Source organism: Anabrus simplex, chromosome 13 (assembly GCF_040414725.1).
Source record: "Anabrus simplex isolate iqAnaSimp1 chromosome 13, ASM4041472v1, whole genome shotgun sequence".
NCBI classification, from domain to species: Eukaryota; Metazoa; Arthropoda; class Insecta; order Orthoptera; family Tettigoniidae; genus Anabrus; species Anabrus simplex.
The window spans coordinates 98,407,232-98,430,168 of NC_090277.1; the positions used below are offsets into that span (position 1 = coordinate 98,407,232).

At 38.2% G+C, this 22,937-nt stretch overlaps 1 protein-coding gene across 1 annotated transcript in view; it reads right to left on the reverse strand.

Annotated features, from left to right (window-relative positions):
- Window positions 1-22,937, reverse strand: part of osp (outspread) — a 558,133-nt gene that overhangs the window by 55,723 nt on the left and 479,473 nt on the right. The window contains exons 13-19 of the mRNA XM_067157021.2: window positions 21,556-21,706; window positions 17,626-17,793; window positions 15,989-16,080; window positions 8,211-8,312; window positions 7,693-8,013; window positions 6,033-6,267; window positions 2,273-2,581 (exon numbers count right to left, since the gene is read on the reverse strand). Of these exons, the coding sequence (XP_067013122.2) occupies window positions 2,273-2,581; window positions 6,033-6,267; window positions 7,693-8,013; window positions 8,211-8,312; window positions 15,989-16,080; window positions 17,626-17,793; window positions 21,556-21,706 (1,378 nt within the window). The remainder of the gene's footprint in view (window positions 1-2,272; window positions 2,582-6,032; window positions 6,268-7,692; window positions 8,014-8,210; window positions 8,313-15,988; window positions 16,081-17,625; window positions 17,794-21,555; window positions 21,707-22,937) is intronic.

Sequence of the window (22,937 nt, forward strand, 5' to 3'; positions counted from 1 at the left end):
TATGAGACATAAGAAAGAACTTACAAAAATTATACAAATATAGTACAGTCAAGCAGAAGGAAAAAAAAACCACTTATACTCTGAACTTTATAGCTTCTAAATTGACATTCTGGCTGATTTCGGCTCTATCTGGCAGTTGCGCACGGAAACACAGACATCCAGCCAATCACGAGCTGCCATTAAAATCAATTTATATCAGTTGAGCATGATCTCGAAACCTAGTTACCAAAATTGTGTACATTCACCACTTGGTTAAGCTACCTCGTTTTGGGGTAGAAATTCAGTATGTGCAACATAAGTTTTATAGCATCATAAGAGATTTGAAATGTTACAAATCTTATGTGGAATAATTTGTAGAGGAGAGGTGTGTTCACTGCGACAGCCAGGGACCCACCCGCCTTCCCTCAGAAGCATGTGTGCTTTTATAACCTAATATAATTTATCTCATGCCATTATTCATTGCTTAAGTGCGCTGTAGCATTTCCATTGGCCGAGATACAATTGGATATGACGTAATTCCCAGCAACGAAGTGAAATGCATTCTGTTACCAACCCGCACACAATAAAAATACAACTAAATACAATCTGTAACGAAACAATGTACAGTACAAACCAATGGCTTTGTCGCTAGCAGGCATGATAAAATACTTCAGCATTTTGAACGCGCTGCTCTCACCGTACGGAATGCTAGAAGCCTAAAGCCGCTTTGCGGCCCTAACCTGGAGGTTTACGCCCCCAGATCCCCCTTTGCTCGGTCACAGTCCAAACCAATCCGCTAGTTTGTAAGTTGAAAACTAGGTCAAGAGTTGGCAGCCCTGTGCACCGCATGATAACGACCATTGCGAGAAGTTGGTGAGAAAGAAACAAATTTACAGTTAAATTGAAATAATAAATATGGTAGTTCAACCTATTCAATACAAGTAAATAAGAGATGTAGAGATTACATTCTTATTTAATTAAAAGTGGAAATGGTACCGGTTTCGACCCCAGTCTGGGTCATCATCAGCCGGTTTTAACTCGAAAAACAATGCGTAAGTAAGAAGTTAATGGTCAAGTCCACACAATATCAGTTGAAGAGGCGATGTAAAATTGACGGGGGTAGGCACTGTAAAATTCAGACAAAGTGGAATGTAAGTCACTTAAAATGCATAATCTTCTGAGCATCAGCACTTCTTTTAAGTGACTTACATTCCACTTCGTCTGAATTTTACAGTGCCTACCCCCGCCATATCGCCTCTTCAACTGATATTGTGTGGACTTGACCGTTAACTTCTTTCTTACTTATGCATTGTTTTTCGAGTTATAATCGGCTGATGATGACCCAGACGAGGGTCAAAACCGGTACCATTTCCACTTTTAATTAAATAAGAATGTAATCTCTACATCTCTTATTTACTTGTATTGAATAGGTTGAACTACCATATTTATTATTTCAATTTAACTGTTTTACAGAACAGAGCGCAGAGCGCATGCACTGGGTTATTGATTTTTCGTGAGTGGATCAAGAGACCTTGACAATGTCATAAGTTTTCAAAGCTTTGATAGAAGAATATCATAACCTAGCTTTATTTCAAATACAAATTGTTTATTGTACAGTTGGTGAAGTGAATTTGCGGAAATGTGCCGTGTGGTTGTGGAATATTGGAAGCAGAAGGTGCATTGATGTTGATATGTGTGTCCGACATTTGCAAAGTGCGAAGCTAGTGCGTTGAGCACAGGTGCGATGCTATTCTTACCTAATTGCTCAAACAGTTGCATTATAATGAAAATCTGAACTCTGATTGGTGGAGAACCTGTATCATAATGAAACTTGAACTCATTAAGATTCAGTTTTCTGGCATATAATATTTTGGCATCATCGAGGATAAAAGTTATTAAGGTGCAGTGATTCCATCAGTAGACTGTGTCCTCTTTTCTTAGGTTGGTGATATGGCATCCCTAGTACAAGCGATTTCTTAAATTTGACAACGTGCAATTAAATATATATCAATATTCACTTTGTTTATAGATCTGACTGTTCCTTCAATTGAGTCATGGAATGCAAAGTAAAATCTATGACAGTCTGTGAACAGTGTATGACAACATCTTGTGCATCTATCTGGAATATGGAAATTTATTTTTTGTAGGACTCCAAAAGAATACAAATGATGGTGGTGGCCACCACTCGTAAGGTGGGAAGCCTTGAAAATTAGTTAAACTGAACAAGCTTCTGTAGCAATAAGAACCTTACTGGAAGATTTCAAAGAGCCATTTTACGGTAAGGTTTTTGTACCTTCATAGGTTCGGAACTGGTAGCACTATCCAGAGATTTCCTCCGCAAACGAGATGAAGAAGCTTTCAGGCTGTCCTCCTCTTTCTTGGAGCTCTGTTGCGGCGATTCACTCCGGCAAACTCGGGAACTCTTCACTGTTCCATTAACAAGAGGTTTCCCAGTCTCCAGGGCTAAGATCTTTGCTTCTAATTCTCCCAACTTCTCCTCCAGCTCTTTACAGATCTGGAAGGACTCTCTTCCCTTGAGAGACAGAGAGCGTCGCTTCTCTCGAGACTCGGACTTGGCCAACTTCTGCTTCAATCCTCGCACCTGTAAAAGTCATTGTGATTATTAAATATCTGCACAATTCACATTCCATATACAATTCACAAACCCAGTATATCGATTTATTATCAAGCAATACTTTTCCAGAATCAGGGATTACCAAAAGACAAAAAGTTGCTTCTGTCAATTTATTCCCTACGAATCACTGCAAATTTCATTTCTGTAACCTGCCAAATTGTATAGTCACTCAAAAAAAAAAAGGAATGAGGACATGGTATTGTACATTCCATGTGTTTAATATTCCATCCAGATACAAACCCCGTAGACATCCACAACAAACATTATATCTGTAGTTTGAATTGTCTCCTAGAAAAGCAAACCTGTAAAGAATTTATACGATACCAAGCACCAATTTATTTTGTTTTGAATAACTGTATATTTCATTGTGCAATTTTCTTCCACATTTACAAACAAGTTGGATCACTATAGTCAGTGTTCTCCCTAGGACATTTTTACAGATCGCCAGTCTAACATAACCTAGATATTAATACATATTTATGTCGCTGAGTGTTCCAAATTAAAGTGGAAACACTGTAAAACTGTTTATTTAAGTAAAAAATCATTATTGTCAGCATAATTGCGTCAATTACATCGGAGTTTAAATGTTTGATTATCATGTAGTGATGTGCTCGAGTGGTATCGACTAGGTGGAAAATAAATAAATACTTAATTGTGAATCTATTGAAGTGCGATACGGACCATGAAGCTGTTTTTATGTAATGGTGCCTGGATTAGCGTGGAATCACGTGCAGACACTCGATTTCGCATGACGTCGCAACCCCGCATGGCACTCCACAGCAACAGAGTGGTAAACCATTGTGTTACGTAATTATGAATGAGCAGTAGAATGCTATAAGTTCAAAATACTCTGTTATGTCTTGTTCGTGATAATAACACTAAAATAGTTCAATTTTCCAGTTAATGTTTACCTGTCTGATAATACTGTTAATGACCTGAGGGTAATAAATTAAAATTTTATCATATTAATTTTTTATGTAGTATTCCCCAACCGGTTACTCTTTCCTGCCACCTGGCCGACAAAAATTTCTGGGGAGAACACTGATAGTTATAGTTAGCTAATAACTGAAAGGTGCAAAACTGGCCAAAAATAATTTCCTTGCACAGTTCTAGATTGATAAAGAATTTTTAAAACAACCTTACTTATAAAAAAGTCCTTATCCAGTTTTTTAACACTTATATTGAATAAACCCTGTATAAGCATTGCATATTTTTCTTATTAATAAATGTGGTATACACATTGGATTACTATACTGTATGTGTACACATGTTCCAAGCTGTAAGAATCTCTTCTTGCAGTTCACTGACATATTTCATCATGTCCACCATCTTTATGATCGCTTTTGCTGGTTATCTAGGAGTAAAACCTTTTGAGAAGCCGTGTGGTACCGCAAATAGAGTAGAATGTTTGAATAAACAAAGAATAAAAACGGGACAAGGACTGGACATACAGAACATACAGAATATGGATATTCCAGCAGTAGATAATTCTCGTTAGTAATAATTGACCCACTAATAATAATTACTAACCTCATTCCGTGCCCATGTCTGTAGTGCTGTGAGAACTTGAAGTTCGCTAGATACAGGTTGTTGTGTGTGTCCTCCGCGCTCAAGCTCCGCGCCTACAAGCTCCTCTACCCGCCACATCACCGATGTTTCCAGAGCCTACGAGAGGACTGCACTGCACCTGGCATGCTCGTCTGTGACGTCAGCCAAGCGATATATAAGGAGCGGCGTTCCTAGCCTTACCAAGGACTATCCCAGTGTCCAACGACCAGCCCACACCGCAAGTCAAACACGGAGGCATTCCTCTTAAAAATGTATCTTGAACAGGTGGACTGATTGCTGGTCGTGAGGTCTCACCTCCGGACATTGCCTCATCTTCCCTAATTCCTGTAGCCACGTCGAGCCCAGAATCAAGCATTCTGCTACACTCTAAAGTCCTCACCAGTACTCCGATGACTATCTTAGCATTCTGCGAATTAAGATATTGATGCAAGTTCCTTGCAAGTCTAAGTCCAATACTAGTATTCTACTAACGCGACTCTCCCTACAAGTTACGCTTGTTATCCCACAGCAGATAGTTTTCGACTATCCAAGGACATTTCCCAGTGAAATAGACTATCTCCTCAAGATAGGTGTGAATGTGTATATAGGACTCTCTCTCTCTCTCTGTAAATATATATTTGTGCCACAGACTTTCAGTCTATCATTTAATAACAGCATTAACTGCGTGCAATCAATCAAGCTTCAAGACAAGTTTCATTATATTTTTTGTAAATACTGTATAAAACTATTGAAGCAATAAACTTTATGTTGTGTTACCATATACCAAGTTCCTTGTATACAACACAGGTCTTCTCTTAAGTCATTTCTGACTGTGTTAATGAAAATTCAAGCATACTAATTCTCAAATTGATGTTTCATTTTAAGACTTTTGTCATCCTGGAGAAATGGGTCAGTCCATCTTTTATGAAGTGTTTCATTTTACGGAAATTTCCAGCCTCTATAACCTCTAAATATTCTAAGTTTTATGTCTTATAAATATTGTGGAGATTATCAATGTTCTTTTCCATTCTTTCAATGTGTTTTTAAAGGATGTCAGATATTTTACCACAATTACATTACTGCAGACAATAGATACCACTATACTAATTGTACAATGATCACTTGTTTTATCTTTTTTTTTTTTTTGCCACTCGCTGTTTACACAAGGGTCCTGGCCTGTATAAGCAATAATGTTAATAAATATAACAGATGGATACAAAGGAGGCTTATGCACGGTTTAATAGTAACAAATTGCACATAAATGGTGTATAAAACTGATATAAAAGTTATAAATTGTTTTTTTTTTTTTTTACAAGCGAATGGACCACTAAGGATCACGCTACAACTTCATTTCTTTCTCTTTGTGTGGAGTTTTCGTCCAATACTCCTTCATGCGTTCGCTGGCCTGCTTCCGTTGTTCATCTGTCCAGGCTCTTCCGGTCTTCCTAGTTCTTCCTGCGGCTTGAACACCTTCCAAATTCTTCAGTGTTCCTAAACGTATTCCTTTCTAACAGCTGGTCTTCCAAGATGCTTAACCTTTCCATATCCTTCTTCGTTTCCTTAATCCATGCTGTAGTGGTCTTTTTTTTTTTTTTTCAGAAGTAATCAAATATCTGTTTGGTAAGTCTGTTTGCGTTCATTCTGTATAGATGTCCAAGAAACGCCAGCCTCCTTTTCTTTTGTTTATTATTAAGACTAATTGATCGTGCAGCAATGTACAAAGAAACATCCAAAAAATAAAAAAAAACCCACAGATTTTCTGTTACAATTTCTAATTTGTCCTGCAAAAATCTCACATCATCTACCTAAGTTATTACACAGGGTGTTGTCATGGAAGACAGAGGTTAATACATTAAAGCGAATAACATACCTGCTTCTCTGCTGCACTCAACTTCAAAGTCAGATCCTCAATGCGCGAGGCCATGAGCGATGCTTGTGCTCTGTCTGCGTCTTCCCTTCTCTTAGCATCCTGTCGTAACGTGATGCACACCAATTCCAAGTCATCGTACAGGGCGTGCGACTCCCGTAGTTCACGCTTCATGGCCCGGATCTCCTGCACAGCCTTCTCGAATCGGCCCCGTAGCTCATCGTATTCTTCCAGGACCCTGAAAACAATAAGGAGGAAACGTGTTGGTTCTTGTGTGTGATCTACAAAAGGTGGAGGCAATATTTGCTCTTTTAAGGGATTTACAAGGCCCAATCTATAGAAAGCCTGCAACATCAATTCATCACCTCACATCGGACTCCTCCTTCACTTTAACATCTTGAAGTAAGCTCAAAAAATAATGAGACAGCACCAGAAATATAGTGTGTGTGTATATATATATATATAGTCAAAATTATAGTCCATGTCAAATGACCTTTATGAATTTCTGTATGTGCTGCATTAGTGGCATGAGAGACATCGCATCAATAATCAGTTTCTTGTCTCATATGCTGTAGCATATCTGCAGTGATGACGGGCAGTGATCCCTTTTCTGAGATGCACTAAGTCGCATAAATTCTCATCCTAAACAATGTTTTTAATGTAAGAAGTCCACTGGAATGAGATCGAGCTTTCTAGGCAGCCAGTGAATAGGGCCACCTCTACCAATCCCACCATTCGCAAACTGAGCATTCAGTACATTTCTTTAAATTGATTATACGTGCTATTCATAGCAAGGGCTGCTTCATCTGGTCAAGTCCAAGGTCTTCTTAAAAATTGTACAAAACTATTTTAATCCTCCTAGTCAACACTACATATTTTACATCCTATTAAGATGAAACTTCACATATAAATAGACATGTTTCGACCCGGCATTGGGTCATCCTCAGTAAGACATGTATAAATTTACAAACAATAGAAACACACAATGAAATGTTAGTTAAAAAGTTTTTAAAAAACTGTGGAATGTTGATCATTAAAACAATCTTGAGCTGGAGGTCTTTCTGTTTCGATGTTTTCGGGTCCTTTGGCGTGTTTCAACTGGTATCTGTATAACGTTGGCTTAATTGTTGTGTTCCGAAATGGGATGATATACATAAGCATTAATGAAGTTGAATCATCTGATATTTAGTGTTACGTGGCCCGCTTGTATCACCCGTGTTCTCTGACTACAGAGTCCAGCTTCATAGTCTCTAAAGGTCAAGGTCTGATAAAGACTGCTAGCAAAGAGTTAAAAAAAATCTCCCTTTTTGCCTCCTCAGTTTGAGACCACAATCACCTCAACATGTCCATCAAAGTTGAAGCAGCAATTTTTTAAAACATGGGTATTCTTTTTTGATAACCCTGTATTAGAATATACATAATTAAAGGTTCCATTGGGTTCCTTTCGTGTTTGTCCCGAGAGCTCAGGCATCAGACTTTACCATTCAATCTGCTCAACCTAGCTGCAAAACTTGACTACAAGCCAAAAATTACCACAAATTGTCCCCTATTTCAAACTGTTAGTCTTTGGCAGGTAAGAGTATTATCAGCTGTTTCTCCTCAACTATCAAATTTGCAACATCATCCTTGAATTTGGAGAATAATAAAGTAAGAAAAACCTTACCTTTCCTTGTCCATCTGACTGAGGTTGAGATCTAGGTCGATGTTGGTAAGGTCGCTCAACGAGTCCACGCTACGCCCACGTTCTCGAGAAGCGCTCAGTCCTCCGCCCGCAGCCCTCACGCGCCTGTACAGGCTCTCATTCTCCTCGATGCCACGGGCTAGACGCTCACTCAGATCTGCCACCTGACCTCTCAGCTGCTGGACAGAATCTTGTTCGTTGGACAACTCCTGACCCAAGAGCTCACACCGCTGTGAAGTCTGCTCCAGAGCATTTTCAGCATTTGTCAGCTTACGCTGCCATTCTTCAGTCTCTTGACGGTACCTGACACAAAATACATTGTTTAAAAAAAAAAAAAAAAAAGTAATGTTCTGACTGGTCGTTTAGCTTCTTCGAATGGAATGTTATCAAATGACATTTAACAGTACACAATTCTTAGTAAAATCTTTTGTTAAATTTGATTGCAAAACAATAAAAGTTATGAGTTAAGCAGTTATAATTGGACATGTAGGGAGACCCACCTTTCTTGAGCTTGCTGGTAGAGACCTCTCCAGTCTGGGCCCACAGCTTGTTGTCTCCAACGGGCCAACAGTTCCTCGTGTTCTTCCAGCAGTGCCTTGTAGCTGAACACAAACACAACATGCAACATTCACAAGCTCAAGCTTAGGTTCCTACATTCTCTACATCACAACACACAAAGCTTTAACAAACTGTTATTGCTGCACCATGATCTTATAACAAGCACACATGAGCTACCTGGCTCTGTCTAATGTTCACTTCGTTCAGAACTGGTGATTAGTCTGTCAAAGTCCTGTAAACAATCCTACATTCAGGAGCAGGCTTAGGAATAAGCAATGCCATTTCATCAGTGCACCTATGATTTTGTCATAAGCAGCCTGCAGTTTAGCGTCCCATCAGTTAATATACAAACAGGTTAATGAAAATCCAGAGCCTGTTTCCAGTCATTTTGATGGGTCAGGAATGGAATGAATGAAGCCCCTAGTGGCAAGGGTAGGATTTTTAAAAAAGTGAATAATGATGTAATCATCTAAGATCAGGTCGAAACTGATTGCAATTTATCGCTTCTTAGGAAGTATTTCAAGGAAGCTTCTGTTGATATAATATTTTTTGCATCAGTTATTAAGGGAATAAAGGATAGTATGTTAATTTCCAATCAGGAGGGAATTATCATATTGGTGGAATCATTTGATTATTCCTATAGTTGTTGCTAAAGCCTGTCGCACTCCTCTGGGGCAATGATTAATGGCTGGGAGATGAAATGAATGATATTGGAGAGCATCGTTGGAATGAAAGATGACAGGGAAAACTGGGGTACCTGGAGAAAAACTTGTCACGCCTCTGCTTTGTCCACCAAAAATCTCACGTCACAGAGTAACCAGGATTTGAACCATGGAACCCAGTGGTGAGAGCCCTGCATGCTGCCACCTGAGCCCCGGAGGCTACATACGGATTAATAAGCTTCATAAAATCTCTTTACAGAATGATATGAAATGCAGTGTTTCAGACTGAATATCAAAAGCTATTTTAACATTCCTAATTTTTTTCAGCTTTTTATTAATTTCCCTAGATATTTCTGTAGATGTAGTAATATGGGGAAAAACAGAAGCAGAAGTACGGCAGAAAATGAATGGCTGGAATGACATCTTCAAAGAAATCTGACTTGAAAATCAGTCATTCCAAAACACTGGTGCTGTCAGTCAGTCAGCAAACAACAGGAGTAAACATAGTTTTGGTTGGAAAAAGCTACAAGAAGTGGAGCATTTCAAGTATCCAAGCAGTACGGGCACAGAAGATAATCAGTCCCATGCTGAGATTACCAGTCGGATCCAAAAAGGAGCACATTTTTACCATCAAGTATGAAAAATCCTATGGGATCCACAAATCCCGATCAACACATACAATCTTGAAACCTGCACTCTAACCAGCTGGTAATAATAATAATAATAATAATAATAATAATAATAATAATAATAATAATAATAATAATAATAACAATTAATACAATAATAATAATAATAATAATAATAATAACAATTATTATTATTATTATTATTATTATTATTATTATTATTATTATTATTATTATTATTATTATTATTATTATTATTATTATTATTACCAGCAGAGATATCCGTAAGCTCCAAGCTGTGGGGATGAAGTATGAAAAACAGTCCTAATAACAAGAAAAGAAAAGATCCGAATGAAGTGGTAAGACAACAAGCCCATGTTTAAAGTCAATGAACTGGGACACTGGGGTAAAATGCTGGCAACCAAGAATGAGTTAGCCTGGATAATTTATAATGTCTGATAACGGACCATTTATGTTGGAATTAGAATGAAACTCCATCAATGATTCCGACATGTTAAATGGCTGGAACCACATAGAACAACAAGAAAATGGTTGAAAACTGCGACTGAAAACAAGAGTTAGGCCAAGAAACAAGTGGATTGATCATGTTGGGCAAGACGTGAAAGAATGAGGACTGGAGCGGGAGTAGCTCCTCAACAATACAGAAGAGGAGGGCAGTTTCACACCATACTCAGGAAACTCAAGATGGATGATGATGATAATATTTGTAGAGGAAGAAAAGGTCATATTAATCTATTCTTATTAAATAGTCTTTTAATAAACTTCAGTATCTCTAATAGCAAGAGGGTGGGGAAGCACCTAAAATGAACGTAAGATAACAGCTCCTTTTCTCTATTCTTCTCTCTTTCCTCTACCTCACAAAAGTATCTGCTTTTCAACACTGGTCTTTGTTCTATTCTCACCGGGCGAGTTGGCCGTGCGCATAGAGGCATGCGGCTGTGAGCTTGCATCCCGGAGATAGTAGGTTCGAATCCCACTATCGGCAGCCCTGAAAATGGTTTTCCGTGGTTTCCCATTTTCACTCCAGGCAAATGCTGGGGCTGTACCATAATTAAGGCCACGGCCGCTTCCATCCAACTCCTAGGCCTTTCCTCTCCCATCGTTGCCATAAGACCTATCTGTGTCGGTGCAACGTAAAGCCCCTAGCAAAAAAAAAAAGTGTCTATTCTCCAATGACGAAGTCTGCAGCCAAAAATTTTGGACGTTACATTTCTCTTTTGTGTACTCTATCCACATGTGCTTACTATCCATTCTCCATCTGTTTCCTACACAAATTATATATTTTCCCTGTTGTTAGCTTTTTTACCTAAGCAATTACTATATATTATCCTATTCAAAATCAAAGTCACGTGGGGAATAATGCAAAAGTATTTATAAACAGTCAAGAAATTATGATCATAATGTATTGATATATTATGATTCTTCAAAGCCATTACAAAAGCCATCCAACAAGTTAACCAGGTACAAGAAACAAACATGCAACATACAGTCAGTTACATAATATAGTCAAACCTCAATATCTCAACCCTCCATTATTCGAATTTTCAGTATCTCAAAGTTACTTCAATTTCCTGGCCATCTGTCCTATTCTTCACGTGTATTTATTTCTCTATTACTCAAAATTCGGTTACACGAATGTCTCGAAGCAAACATTTCCTCCATTGGAGCAAAAAATACTCTGTAACTCGAATTTTGTGTAACATTAACTGTGCAATACGGCATTTGTGGTTTGTGAGGACCAGTTAACAAGTAGAGAAAGGTTCACAGTGATGCTGGGAGCTAATATGACGGAATCTGAAAAACAAACTCCTAATGTTACGTGTAACTAATCTCATGATTAGACCCGTATTGAAATTTGCTATAAATGCTTACAATATAGTGATTATTTTAATCCACCTATTCAATACAAATTGGTTTTGTGTTGCTAGTTCATAATACTACAACACGAATTTACAGGGACATGTTTCGCTTTATTTACAAGCATCTTCAGCCTACATAATTGTCTCAAGGTTAAGACCTGTCATATTTGGATTGTTTTTCCAAATTTTTTTGCTTGAGTATAAATCCATGTTTAATAATAATATGTAAAAAACATAGGAATTATGTACACATTAAAAGTATGACAATATGAATTCCAATGTTGAATTGAAGTAACCCTTAATTCTAAAATACATTGATGTCCAAAACATAGCAACTACAATTTAAAAATTTGGCAAAAATTGTTTTCACAATGCTGTGGTTGATTGAATCAACTGTAATATGGCTTTAAATTTGAGTCATAAATACAGTATAAACTGAAGGTTAAAATATAGGAGCCATTTTTTCTAATTGTGATCTCCAATGCATTAACCAAATTCTCAATATCGGTAGTTACTGTGTTCCAGAAATTAATGTATTTTAGAAAAAAATGGCTCCTATATTTTAACCTTCAGTTTATATTTATGACTCAAATTTAAAGCCATATTACAGTTGATTCAATCAACCACAGCATTGTGAAAACAATTTTAGCCAAATTTTCAAATTGTAGTAACTATGTTTTGGACATCAATGTATTTTAGAATTAAGAGTTACTCCAATTCAACATTGTAATTGTGAAAACAATTTTAACCAAATTTTTAAATTGTAGTTGCTATGTTTTGGACGTCAATGTATTTTAGAATTAAGGGTTACTTCAATTCAACATTGGAATTCATATTGTCATACTTTTAATGTGTACATAATTCCTATGTTTTTTACATATTATTATTAAACATGGATTTATACTCAAGCAAAAAAATTTGGAAAAACAATCCAAATATGACAGGTCTTAACCTTGAGACAATTATGTAGGCTGAAGATGCTTGTAAATAAAGCGAAACATGTCCCTGTAAATTCGTGTTGTAGTATTATGAACTAGCAACACAAAACCAATTTGTATTGAATAGGTGGATTAAAATAATCACTATATTGTAAGCATTTAAACTCCTAATGATCGGAAAACCGGCGAAGCCTCACTGTTTCTCGAGTGTGAATTAATTACAGGTCACGAACGAAAGCATCCAAGGAAGTTACGGATGACAAGCTCCATTTACGAATCTCGGATGCGTGGTATTGACGAGAAGTGTCAATGTGAAGGGAGAAAAGGTTAACAGTAACAAGCAGAAGAGACTAACGGATTTTTTCCAAAGGTGTTAACGGAGGTATGTTTTTTGTTTCACTACTGTATGTACTATATCCTGTCTTCTAAAAATTTACTATAATAAGGGTTATAATTAAATTTTAAATACTGTTAAAAATAATGTATTCAGTATAAGCCCATAGATACATATCATTCAATTATGTGCTATAGTACTCAAAAACAGTATTCTCTGTATGTCAAAATTTCGATAACTCGAAATAAAATTTAGTTCCCGAGATGATTCGACATATTGAGGTTCCACTGTAACTATGATATTAGCTCACATAAAAAACACACATGCTAGTTTACAAATCAGCTCAATATTATGACAAAACAACAAATTAAGTGCTTCCTCACAGAAGTAAGGTAGGAGTGATCATGTGTGTGTGTTCTTATCCTTTATTTCTAGCCCTGTTTTTGCTCATTAACATTTGCAAGAAACCTACAATTCTCAAAATTGCAGTGAACAAGGTGTTGGTATTAAAATTGCTAATTTATTTGAATAATTTTAAAATTATAGCATTTCTCCCTTGCACCCCTTATGCTTCACTCCTGATATTCTCAAGTAGATCAAAAGAAAAAGAGAAATGTTGGTTCCCTTTGACAACTTCATTTTATCACCCAAAATTATTGTTCAATTTTTTAAAAATAAAAATCTCTTAATGTCTGAGTTTAAAACAAACTATTCAATTTTTAAAAGCACACATTTCATCTTAAATAATCACTCTATGACTGATTACAAATATAAAGCAGATTTTTCAGTTTGAAAATAAATCCTCCCTCCAAGTTAAATAAAAAATGCAAACTTCCCATATTAAGGAAATTCCCTATGTATGAATTAAAAATAACATCAAACCTTTTGCATTAAACATACTTCTAATTTTGAGTTAAATATAAAATACATCTTTTCACATAAAAATGTAAAAGCAAAATTAATTTTACTGTTCAGTTTACATCACACCAACACAAACAAGTCTTATGACGATGATGGGATAGAAAAGAGCTAGGAGTGGGAAGGAAGTGTCTGTGACATTCCCAGCATTTGTCTTGTCTGAAAATGGGAAACGAAAACACTGATCAGTCCCTGTTTTTATCCTCTATGCTTATTCAATTCTGCCTCTTTGCCTTCATGTCTTCGACACACAGTCCATCTCCTTGGCTAAATGGTTAGCATGCTGGCCTTTGGTCACAGGGGTACCGGGTTCGATTCCTGGCAGGATCAGGAAATTTAACCATCATTGGTTAATTTCGCTGGTACGGGAGTTGGGTGTATGTGTCGTCTTCATTATCATTTCATCCTCATCATGACGCGCATGTCGTCTACAGGCGTCATATCAAAAGACCTGCACCTGGTGAGCCGAACTTGTCCTCAGACACTCCCGCCACTAAAAGGCATACGCCATTTCATTTCAACCACACACTTATATATTTTTATTTTATTTTCAATTAAGTTGTTGCATTTTCAGGTGGTTTCTAAATGTATTTATTTATAAAATACTATTGACGGACTAAAGAACCTAACAGTTATAAATAAATTTCTTCAATGAATGTTAAGTGTTAACACTGCTGTTAAGAAGACTTCACACACAACTTAACAAAATGTTGATCTCATCAAGAATTGTTAAAACTAACAAATTGTTAATACTTGTGTTAAATTAACATGACACCAGCCCTCTGTTAATCTGCTTAAAAGCTGTTAAAATTTGAAAACAGCAGCATCCAGAAGATGTAAGAAAAAAATGCCTTCTTCGAGTTGTCAGAACAAAGTTTTCTACAAAGATACCTAATTACCAAGGTGATAATGAACAATACACTAAAGAAAATTCAAAATAGGTTAGAGTTTCCCACAGACTGAAACGTATTAGTGTCTCCAGTGCAGGAATAGCTTAAGGTTCTAGATGCGGTTAGATACGCTTCTGACTCTTTTCATTTGTAGGCGACTACGCTCATGAATGCAAGACCAGAGGGTGTAGAATTGCTTAAGGTTCTTAGATGTGGTTAGATATGCTTCTGACTCTTTTCATTTGTAGGCGACTACGCTCATGAATGCAAGACCAGAGGGTGTAGAATTGTACAAAGTGTTTTTCACTGCCATTGCAGCATTAACAAGGCATTACATAACTTTCCCCACAGTAAAAAAAAAATGCCTGTAAATCTTTCAAGATGTATATTAACTATCACGTTTTCCCACTGTTGTAGAAGCCTTAGATTACCCTCATATACGAATATATTGAATATTGTTATATAACTGTCTGTTCTTTTATTTTTCACACCCGCATACTTTCAAATTAAATCTATAAAAACGTTTGCCCCGTATTCATTATAAAGCTTCTGTTGACTCTTACTGCACATGTTTATGTCTTCGAAATCTCCGCCAATCATAACCTATAATAATGTAAACCATGTGAGACAAAATACAATTCCAACCACTCTGAATGCTTTATATAAAGAAACAAACGATGCTCACTGCCAAATGCATTCAGAAATCTCACGGAAATGTGTTCATTTGTCTTTAACAATATTGTTTCATAACAAATATTGGAATGTGTTCATGAAACAGGGGACTTATAACCTAAGTGTTAACACATTCGCTCCCAGCTCAGCCCACGGGCACTGTGTCTTGCAGCTCAGCAATTTTTTAGATGCCGCGCTGGAATCGAAGGCACTCCAAGCCAGCATTCCTTCATCCAAGGACAGGTTTTGTTAAGGGGTGTACACAAGGAAACTGGTCACTAAGCTGTTCTAGTATCGGCCTAATTTTGTAGAGCCTATCTGCAATATCGTGCTGCCTGTTGTCAGTGAAATGAAGAAAGGACATTATTCTTTCGAAGCAGTTCCTAACCACTGTTTTAGAAAAAACTCGAGTTCTACACGCGTGAAACCTAATCCGACCATGATCGGATGTGGGAGTGAATGTGTTGAGTTAATAACAATTGTTGTTAGGTAATGTTTGTTAAGTAAAATGTAACACAGAGTTGAAGAAACGAGGCAATAGGGTTTCAGGCAAAGATGGGACAGGAAACGGTCAGGACATGTACACAGAACAGGAGGTGACAAGAAAGAAAGTAAAATATACAGTTCCTCAGACTTGGTCCTCATTAACGCAAACAGGAGAAGAAACAAGTGTACAATCCACAATGCACGGATGCAATTTGGCAAATTTATCTTCCTTCCTTCTATTTCTCTGTAGTCGTGCACAATAAAAGCAACAAAATGCAAGTTATCATATAATTATAGTGACATGCTATTACCTCTGTTTAAGCTGTTCCAACTCTGCCACCTCCCGAGTTCTTTGCTCCAGTTGGACTTCTGTCCTCTCCAGAGATGTCAGCAGGTCTTTCACCTGGAGAAGAATATAAAATTCATGTAATTATAACATGGCCTCAGCTACAGTATGCTACTGATTGCCATTTAGGCTGTCTGCTTGTCAACTTTGACATTCTGGCTTACTCCACTATATGGCAGAAAAACTGGAACTCTACTGGACAACCTATTGATGAGTTTTAAATCATTTTGTCCAATAAAAACCAAGAGTATCAGCACAGATCTTCTACACACCAACATAGTACAAATGAATTTCGCCCTGACCTTAGAAAGTTTTACTACAAATGCCATCCTCTCTCCCCAGAATGCCTGTACAGGATCCCGTGCGGCTACGGCCAGGTGTACATAGGAACTATGAAACGCAGCATCGCAGAGCAAAACTGACACATCCGGCTGGTACAAGCAGAAAGATCATCAGTCGCAGAACACTCGCCGCTAGCAAGTCACGGCATACAGTACTGTCAACTACTGTCTTTTATCATGCCTGGTTACAAAGGGAAGCCATTGAAATCATGAAGCACAGCAACAGCTTCAACTGTAAGGAGGAATGCAGTCCGACCCCGCCCTGTAGGGAGCAACGCGTCCGCCTGTCACCCTCCGACCCCGGGTTCGATTCCTGGATGGGTAAGGGGTTTTTAATTGTAAATGATTAAGATGCCTCTGTGGATCAGCGGTAGAGTGTCGGCCTCCGGATCCCAAGATAGCGGGTTCAAACCTGGCAGAGGTAGTCGGATTTTTGAAGGGCGGAAAAAAGTCCATTCGACACTACATGTCGTACGATGTGTCTGGTGACACATTTGGTGTTTACCCGACAAAATTCATTAAATCTCAGCCATAGACGCCCAAGAGAGTTTCGGTTTACTTGGTCTGCCATCTAGTGGGGGCCTAGAGTAAAACGGAACGTCGAAATTGACGAGCAGACAGCCAGATGGCGTCAAATTGAAATGTCTGCACACGGTAGCTGAAGCCATACGATTATTATTATTATTATTATTATTATTATTATTATTATTATTATTGTAAATGATTAATATCCCTGGCGTGGGGACTGGGTGTTTTTGTCGTCACTAATGTCCTTTCCTCACATTCAACATTCTACACTTCCGCAATTACACTTACACGCAGGTTTCTATCATATGTGAAAGTAGTGGCATAATATCTCCAGGGGTCGACGCGACGAGCAAATATCATTAAAAAGAAAAAAATGGAGGGATGCAAATGGGTCAACAAAGCCTGATTTCCAGTCCTGAAAACCATAAATCCTGGAAGACACGGTGGCCGCAGCAGGCCAGATAAAGCTACGGGTGATCAGTTGCCTGTCTCTGCCAACTGCTAAATATAACAATCTATTGTTCAATACAAAAAATTATGAGACTCATATCTTGTGGTGTCTCTGCCAAGGCAGGTTGACCAACATCAGGTGGAATTGCATCACCACTCCATCCCAATGACAGCTTCACAGCATAAAGTAAAACAAAAGATTCTCCGATCTAACTGGAAAATTTTTCATGTTAAGCTATAGGTTCAATTTTTGTGTTTTTCTGTTTTGTTTTTCTCTACTTACCTGTTTCTCAAGAGCAAGTATTTCGGTCTTGTGGTGTTTCAGTTTGAGCAGTTCCTTCTCCGCATTCCCCACCTCGCACAAAGCTCCACTCAGCTGCCGTTTGAGTTCCTCTATCTCCGTCGACTGACTGTCCGCCGAGTCAAATAGTGAACTCTTGATTGACTCCACCTGAGTAATAAATTAATTTTTTAAGTATATAAATCTCTACACAGGAATAAGATTGCTACACACACATTTGTATGAACTGTTGCATTGAATGCCTCTGAAATCTGGACACTACACAAAGCAGAAATTGACCATCTGGAAACATTACGCTAGTTGCTTTACGTCGCACCGACACAGATAGGTCTTATGGCGACGATGGCACAATGAAGGGCTAGGAGTGGGAAGGAAGTGGCCATGGCCTTAATTAAGGTACAGCCCCAGCATTTGCCTGGTGTGAAAATGGGAAACCACGGAAAACTATTTTCAGGACTGCCGACAGTGGGGTTCGAACCTACTATCTCCCGAATACTGGATACTGTCATAGGTTATAAACTTCATGGTTCTGATCCGTATTGAATTGCAAGTACAATGTAATTATTAAATTAATGTAGTAATGGTCCACCTTTCAATACGATAATATGTAGTATTCTAAATTACATTAACGTACATTTGTTTAGTTATTAGGTGTTTTACATTAAGGCTGAAGATGGCCAGCCCAGGCCGAAACAGTCCCTAATTAATGTAATTTAGAATATTACATATTATAGTATTGAAAGGTGGACCATTACTACATTAATTTAATAATTACATTGTACTGGATACTGGGCGCACTTAAGCGACTGCAGCTATCGAGCTCGGTGGAAACATTTGAAATACAGGACTTCCATAGGATAATGAAAATCTCATGGAAGGATTAGATTTCTACTTCTATTGTCGCGGCCACCAAATTAGGCGGGTCAGAGAAATTACACTGTTGCCAAGGATATGTAGCAACTGGCGAAAAAATGTCTAACTGAACACATCATTTTTGGAGCGCAAGGCAAGTTGTTCTCTCTCAAGCTCCCGATGTTACTTCATACAATGTTTCGAAACAAATTATACTACAAGCTTCAGAAAAGACTGCTGATTTCAGTGGTATAACTATTTTCCATATAAACCACTTTGAATAATTATTAAAAATAAAATCTTGAACGAGTAAATTTATATCCGTAGGATCATGTATTGAAAATTTCAGTAAGCGGCCAAGTTTTTATTTCTTCAGCCAATAAAATTTTGTCTGCGGGAAAAATGTAAAAAATCGCCTGACTTATATTTTATATCTGAAACATATTTCCGTGAGTCTTGTAATTTTCCTGGAAAATGGCCTGGAAAGCGATCGTGTAAATGTCGCAAGCTGAGGCAGTTCGGAGCGCGTGCACCAGCACAGGCTGCAGAACGCCGTGAATACTTTCGGATTACATTTTTTTTTTGCTAGGGGCTTTACGTCGCACCGACACAGATAGGTCTTATGGCGACGATGGGATAGGAAAGGCCTAGGAGTTGGAAGGAAGCGGCCGTGGCCTTAATTAAGGTACAGCCCCAGCATTTGCCTGGTGTGAAAATGGGAAACCACGGAAAACCATCTTCAGGGCTGCCGATAGTGGGATTCGAACCTACTATCTCCCGGATGCAAGCTCACAGCCGCGCGCCTCTACACGCACGGCCAACTCGCCCGGTGGATTACATATTAATTCATATCAGTTTTATTACATTATAACTTTAAATATTTGAATACTGTATATTGTACTGAGTAATATACAAAAAGAACTACTTTAAAGAATAGGTGTACATTAACTTACAATGAATTAAGAATCGGTTCCTGGCTTCAAGGCAGTCTTAGTCACTGTCATCACTCATCTCACTATCTGTCGAGTCGTCTTTTACACTGATGATGAATGGCTCCATTCTTTTGTCCCTTATTAATTCCTTGGCCCAATCGTCTGTCTGAAGATTTTCCGCGCGATTGAAGCACTTTTGCCAGGCTGCAGCAGTCACACGGTCTATGGCTTCTGACGTGAGTTTTTCTACGTCCTTTATTTTGAATGTCTTGTTCCTCTCTGCCATTTCTCTCTTGACTTGAGCCCAAATCAATTCACATTCACTATCCATCTTTAACTGCACTTACGATGCAAACTCAACAACTGCTTGACAGGGAATGACTCGGGTAAGGTGGCCTGGAGCGGATGGGCTTCAGTTTGACAGCATTGCACGATCAGCGTTGCCAATTCGTGCCCGGGGTAAGCGACACTCGACCATCTGTCGCTTCGCCGTTCCCATATCTGACGACAGTGCAGTTTTCCTCACCCGCCTAATTTGGTGGCCGCGACAATAAGGTCCTTGAGATGGTGAACTAAAGGGGAATTGCAACACACCTCTTATGAAAGCAGCATTCACCCTGGTAGGAACATATGATGCACCATACAGAAATTAAACTAACTCCATGGCACTACAATACTTGAAGGACCTTGACCTACCGAGCGACCGCTGTTCAGCCCGTAGGCCTGCAGATTACGAGGTGTCATGTGGTCAGCACGATTCCTCTTAGACGTTATTCTTGGCTTTATAGACCAGACTATAAAGAAATTACACAGAAGATTTCATTGCAAGAAAGATACCACACGGATGACCAAGATGTTATTTAGGATAAAGAAAATCTACACATTACTGAAGAGGCAGAGCAAACTGAAAGAAGAAAGGACGATGTCAACAAGTGTTGCAGTACGTGATTGAGGGGAAAATAAAGCTCGTCTTCAACACACAGACAGTAAGCACCGGTTATTTCGCACACAAAAGGCAAAGTTTCCAGGAATCAAAAACAGGATATGCAAATTTTTGACTGAGAAGAGACAGTTTGGAAGTGCGGTCACAAGTGAAATGTGTCAGTTGAATGCTATAGCAATAGCAAAAATGTTAAAAATTACAGGTTTTGTGGTTAGCTGTGAATGATCCACATGTGTTTTTGAACTAGATAACTTTAGATTTTGCAGGAAAACTAGCACTGTGTAATGTCTCTCAGCCAATTATGAAGAAAAGATTGTGAATTTCCAAAAGATCTGCTGTCAGTTTGCACCAGAGAAATTCATAATTCATATTTACTCTTGCAACTTGGTAGTGCAAATCGGATGCACGTATATTTTGAAGATCATGATGCAACCAGTTGTTTTACAATTTTATAATTTATTGTACTGTAGTACTTACACGTTTCACGATAAATATTTAACAAAATTACACAAATACCAACAAAAAAATATATTTGTTTTCAATATTTCCCTTCCTAAAATTAGGGTGCAGGGATTACTCGTATATACCTGAAGTGATATCATGTATGTATGTATGTATGTATGTATGTATGTGCATGCATGCATGCAACTTTATTCATTTCTTGTTTGTTCATTTCTATTACTTCTGTCTGTTAGGTCATCAGCCCAGAGGCTGGTTGGATCCTCAAATAGCACCACTAAAGTTTATGCGGTTATAAGGAAACCCCAAAAACCAATGGTAGCACCAAAATGAGGCGTACTAGGCAAGATGAGGAGTGAGGTAGTTTGCCATTGCTTTCCTCACTGGGTCAGAAAGTACTATTGCAGCACGACTGACCCTATGAGCAGCACCTTTCATAACACTCAGATGCACTAGTCGTGCTCTGAATGTCATTACTCAGCACTACCCATACCCCAGCAACTTCCATATTGTCACAGCCATGGACGAGACTGGGACTTCGGTGGAAGCTACACTTTACACTGGCCTGTGCCAAGAGATGGATGCAAAAGTACTGTATCCATCAAGAAATGACAGCAGGCAGTTCTATTACTTATACACTTTAATATACTTTGAGCCCCTTATGACAATGTATTCTCTGACCTGTAAACACAAGAAAAGGCCAAGTATAACATACAGGAAACTTACCCCCGTGCTCTCCTCGGCGTCCGACTCAGGCAACTCTCCGCAGGCCAGCAGCAGATCGTCCGCACGTATGGAGTCGAGCGTCGAGTGGCGTGATGAGGGTGGCGAAGACCGGGAACGCTTGTACACCCGCGACCTTGAGGTGGAACGAGACCTGTGCCGATCATATTGAAAGAGTTCTACAAGGGTAGACAAATCCCTGGACGAGTCGTCCAGGAATGTAATAGAACACACATTATCCTCTAAGAAATAAAATAAATAATAAGAAATAATGGAGATTATTCACTAAGTACTCATGAGTTTGTGCAAAATTTTCTTTAGACTTGCTTGCCTCCAACTTCCGGTTATATTTAGCAGCAGAAGGCAAATTCAAAGAATAGCTTTCTACTATGGCAGTTGACATGAGAGAATCTCATGTAACTCCTTTATGTTAAATTACAGAACCCCAATGATTCTCTCTCGTTATACGGTGTTTCTCTACACCTGTGTCCATTCAATGGTACCCACAACAGCGCCATTATTCAGAAAGATGTAATAAGAAAATATTTGTCCCATGTTGAGTTCACCGTTTAATTTAGCAGTGCCTCATTTGTGAATAAGATGTTGTATTATATTACTAAGACAGGGGAGTGTGCTGTCAGTTCTTTTTTTTTTTTTTTTTTCTTCTAATGGTTATGGATGAAATTGTAAACAAGTCAAAAACAAAAGAACCATATGGGAATACGGTGATGAAGTTATTACTATCTGCACATTATATTGTGGTCTGGAAAACGAACAGCAAAGAAGTACAAGAACAATTTGATGTACTGAATGAGCAAATGGAAAAGTATGGTATGAAAATCAGTGCAGAGAAAAGCAAAACCAGGGTGATATCAAGAAGAGAAAGATAAAGGAAAGGCATTGTGAAAATTTGTGCTCAAAGCCTTGAAATTGTTAACAGTTTCGAATACCTAGGGAGTGAATTAATGCAGAATAAAAGGCTGCACATGGAGATTAGCAGGAGAGTGCAACAGGGCAATGCATTCTACCAGAGTTTAAGAAACCTTATCTGGAATAAGGAAGTGTAAACAGTTAATGTATAAAATTTATTATGCAGCCATATTAGACAATAAGAAGTAAGGAGAGTAGAATTCAAGTCAGCAAAATGAAATACCTAATAAGTATGACAGTAAAGACAGATTGAGAAAAAAAAAAGACTTAGAAAGGAGGTCGGAATGGAGAACCTAAATGAGAGAAATGATAGGAATAGCAGTGTTCTCCCTAGGACTATTTTAGTGGGCGCACCGCCCTGCCGTTTTTACAGACCGCCCGGCTAATACAACCTACATATGTATTAGTTACGTAATATTAATACATATTAGAGTCATTGTGTGCTCTAAATTAAA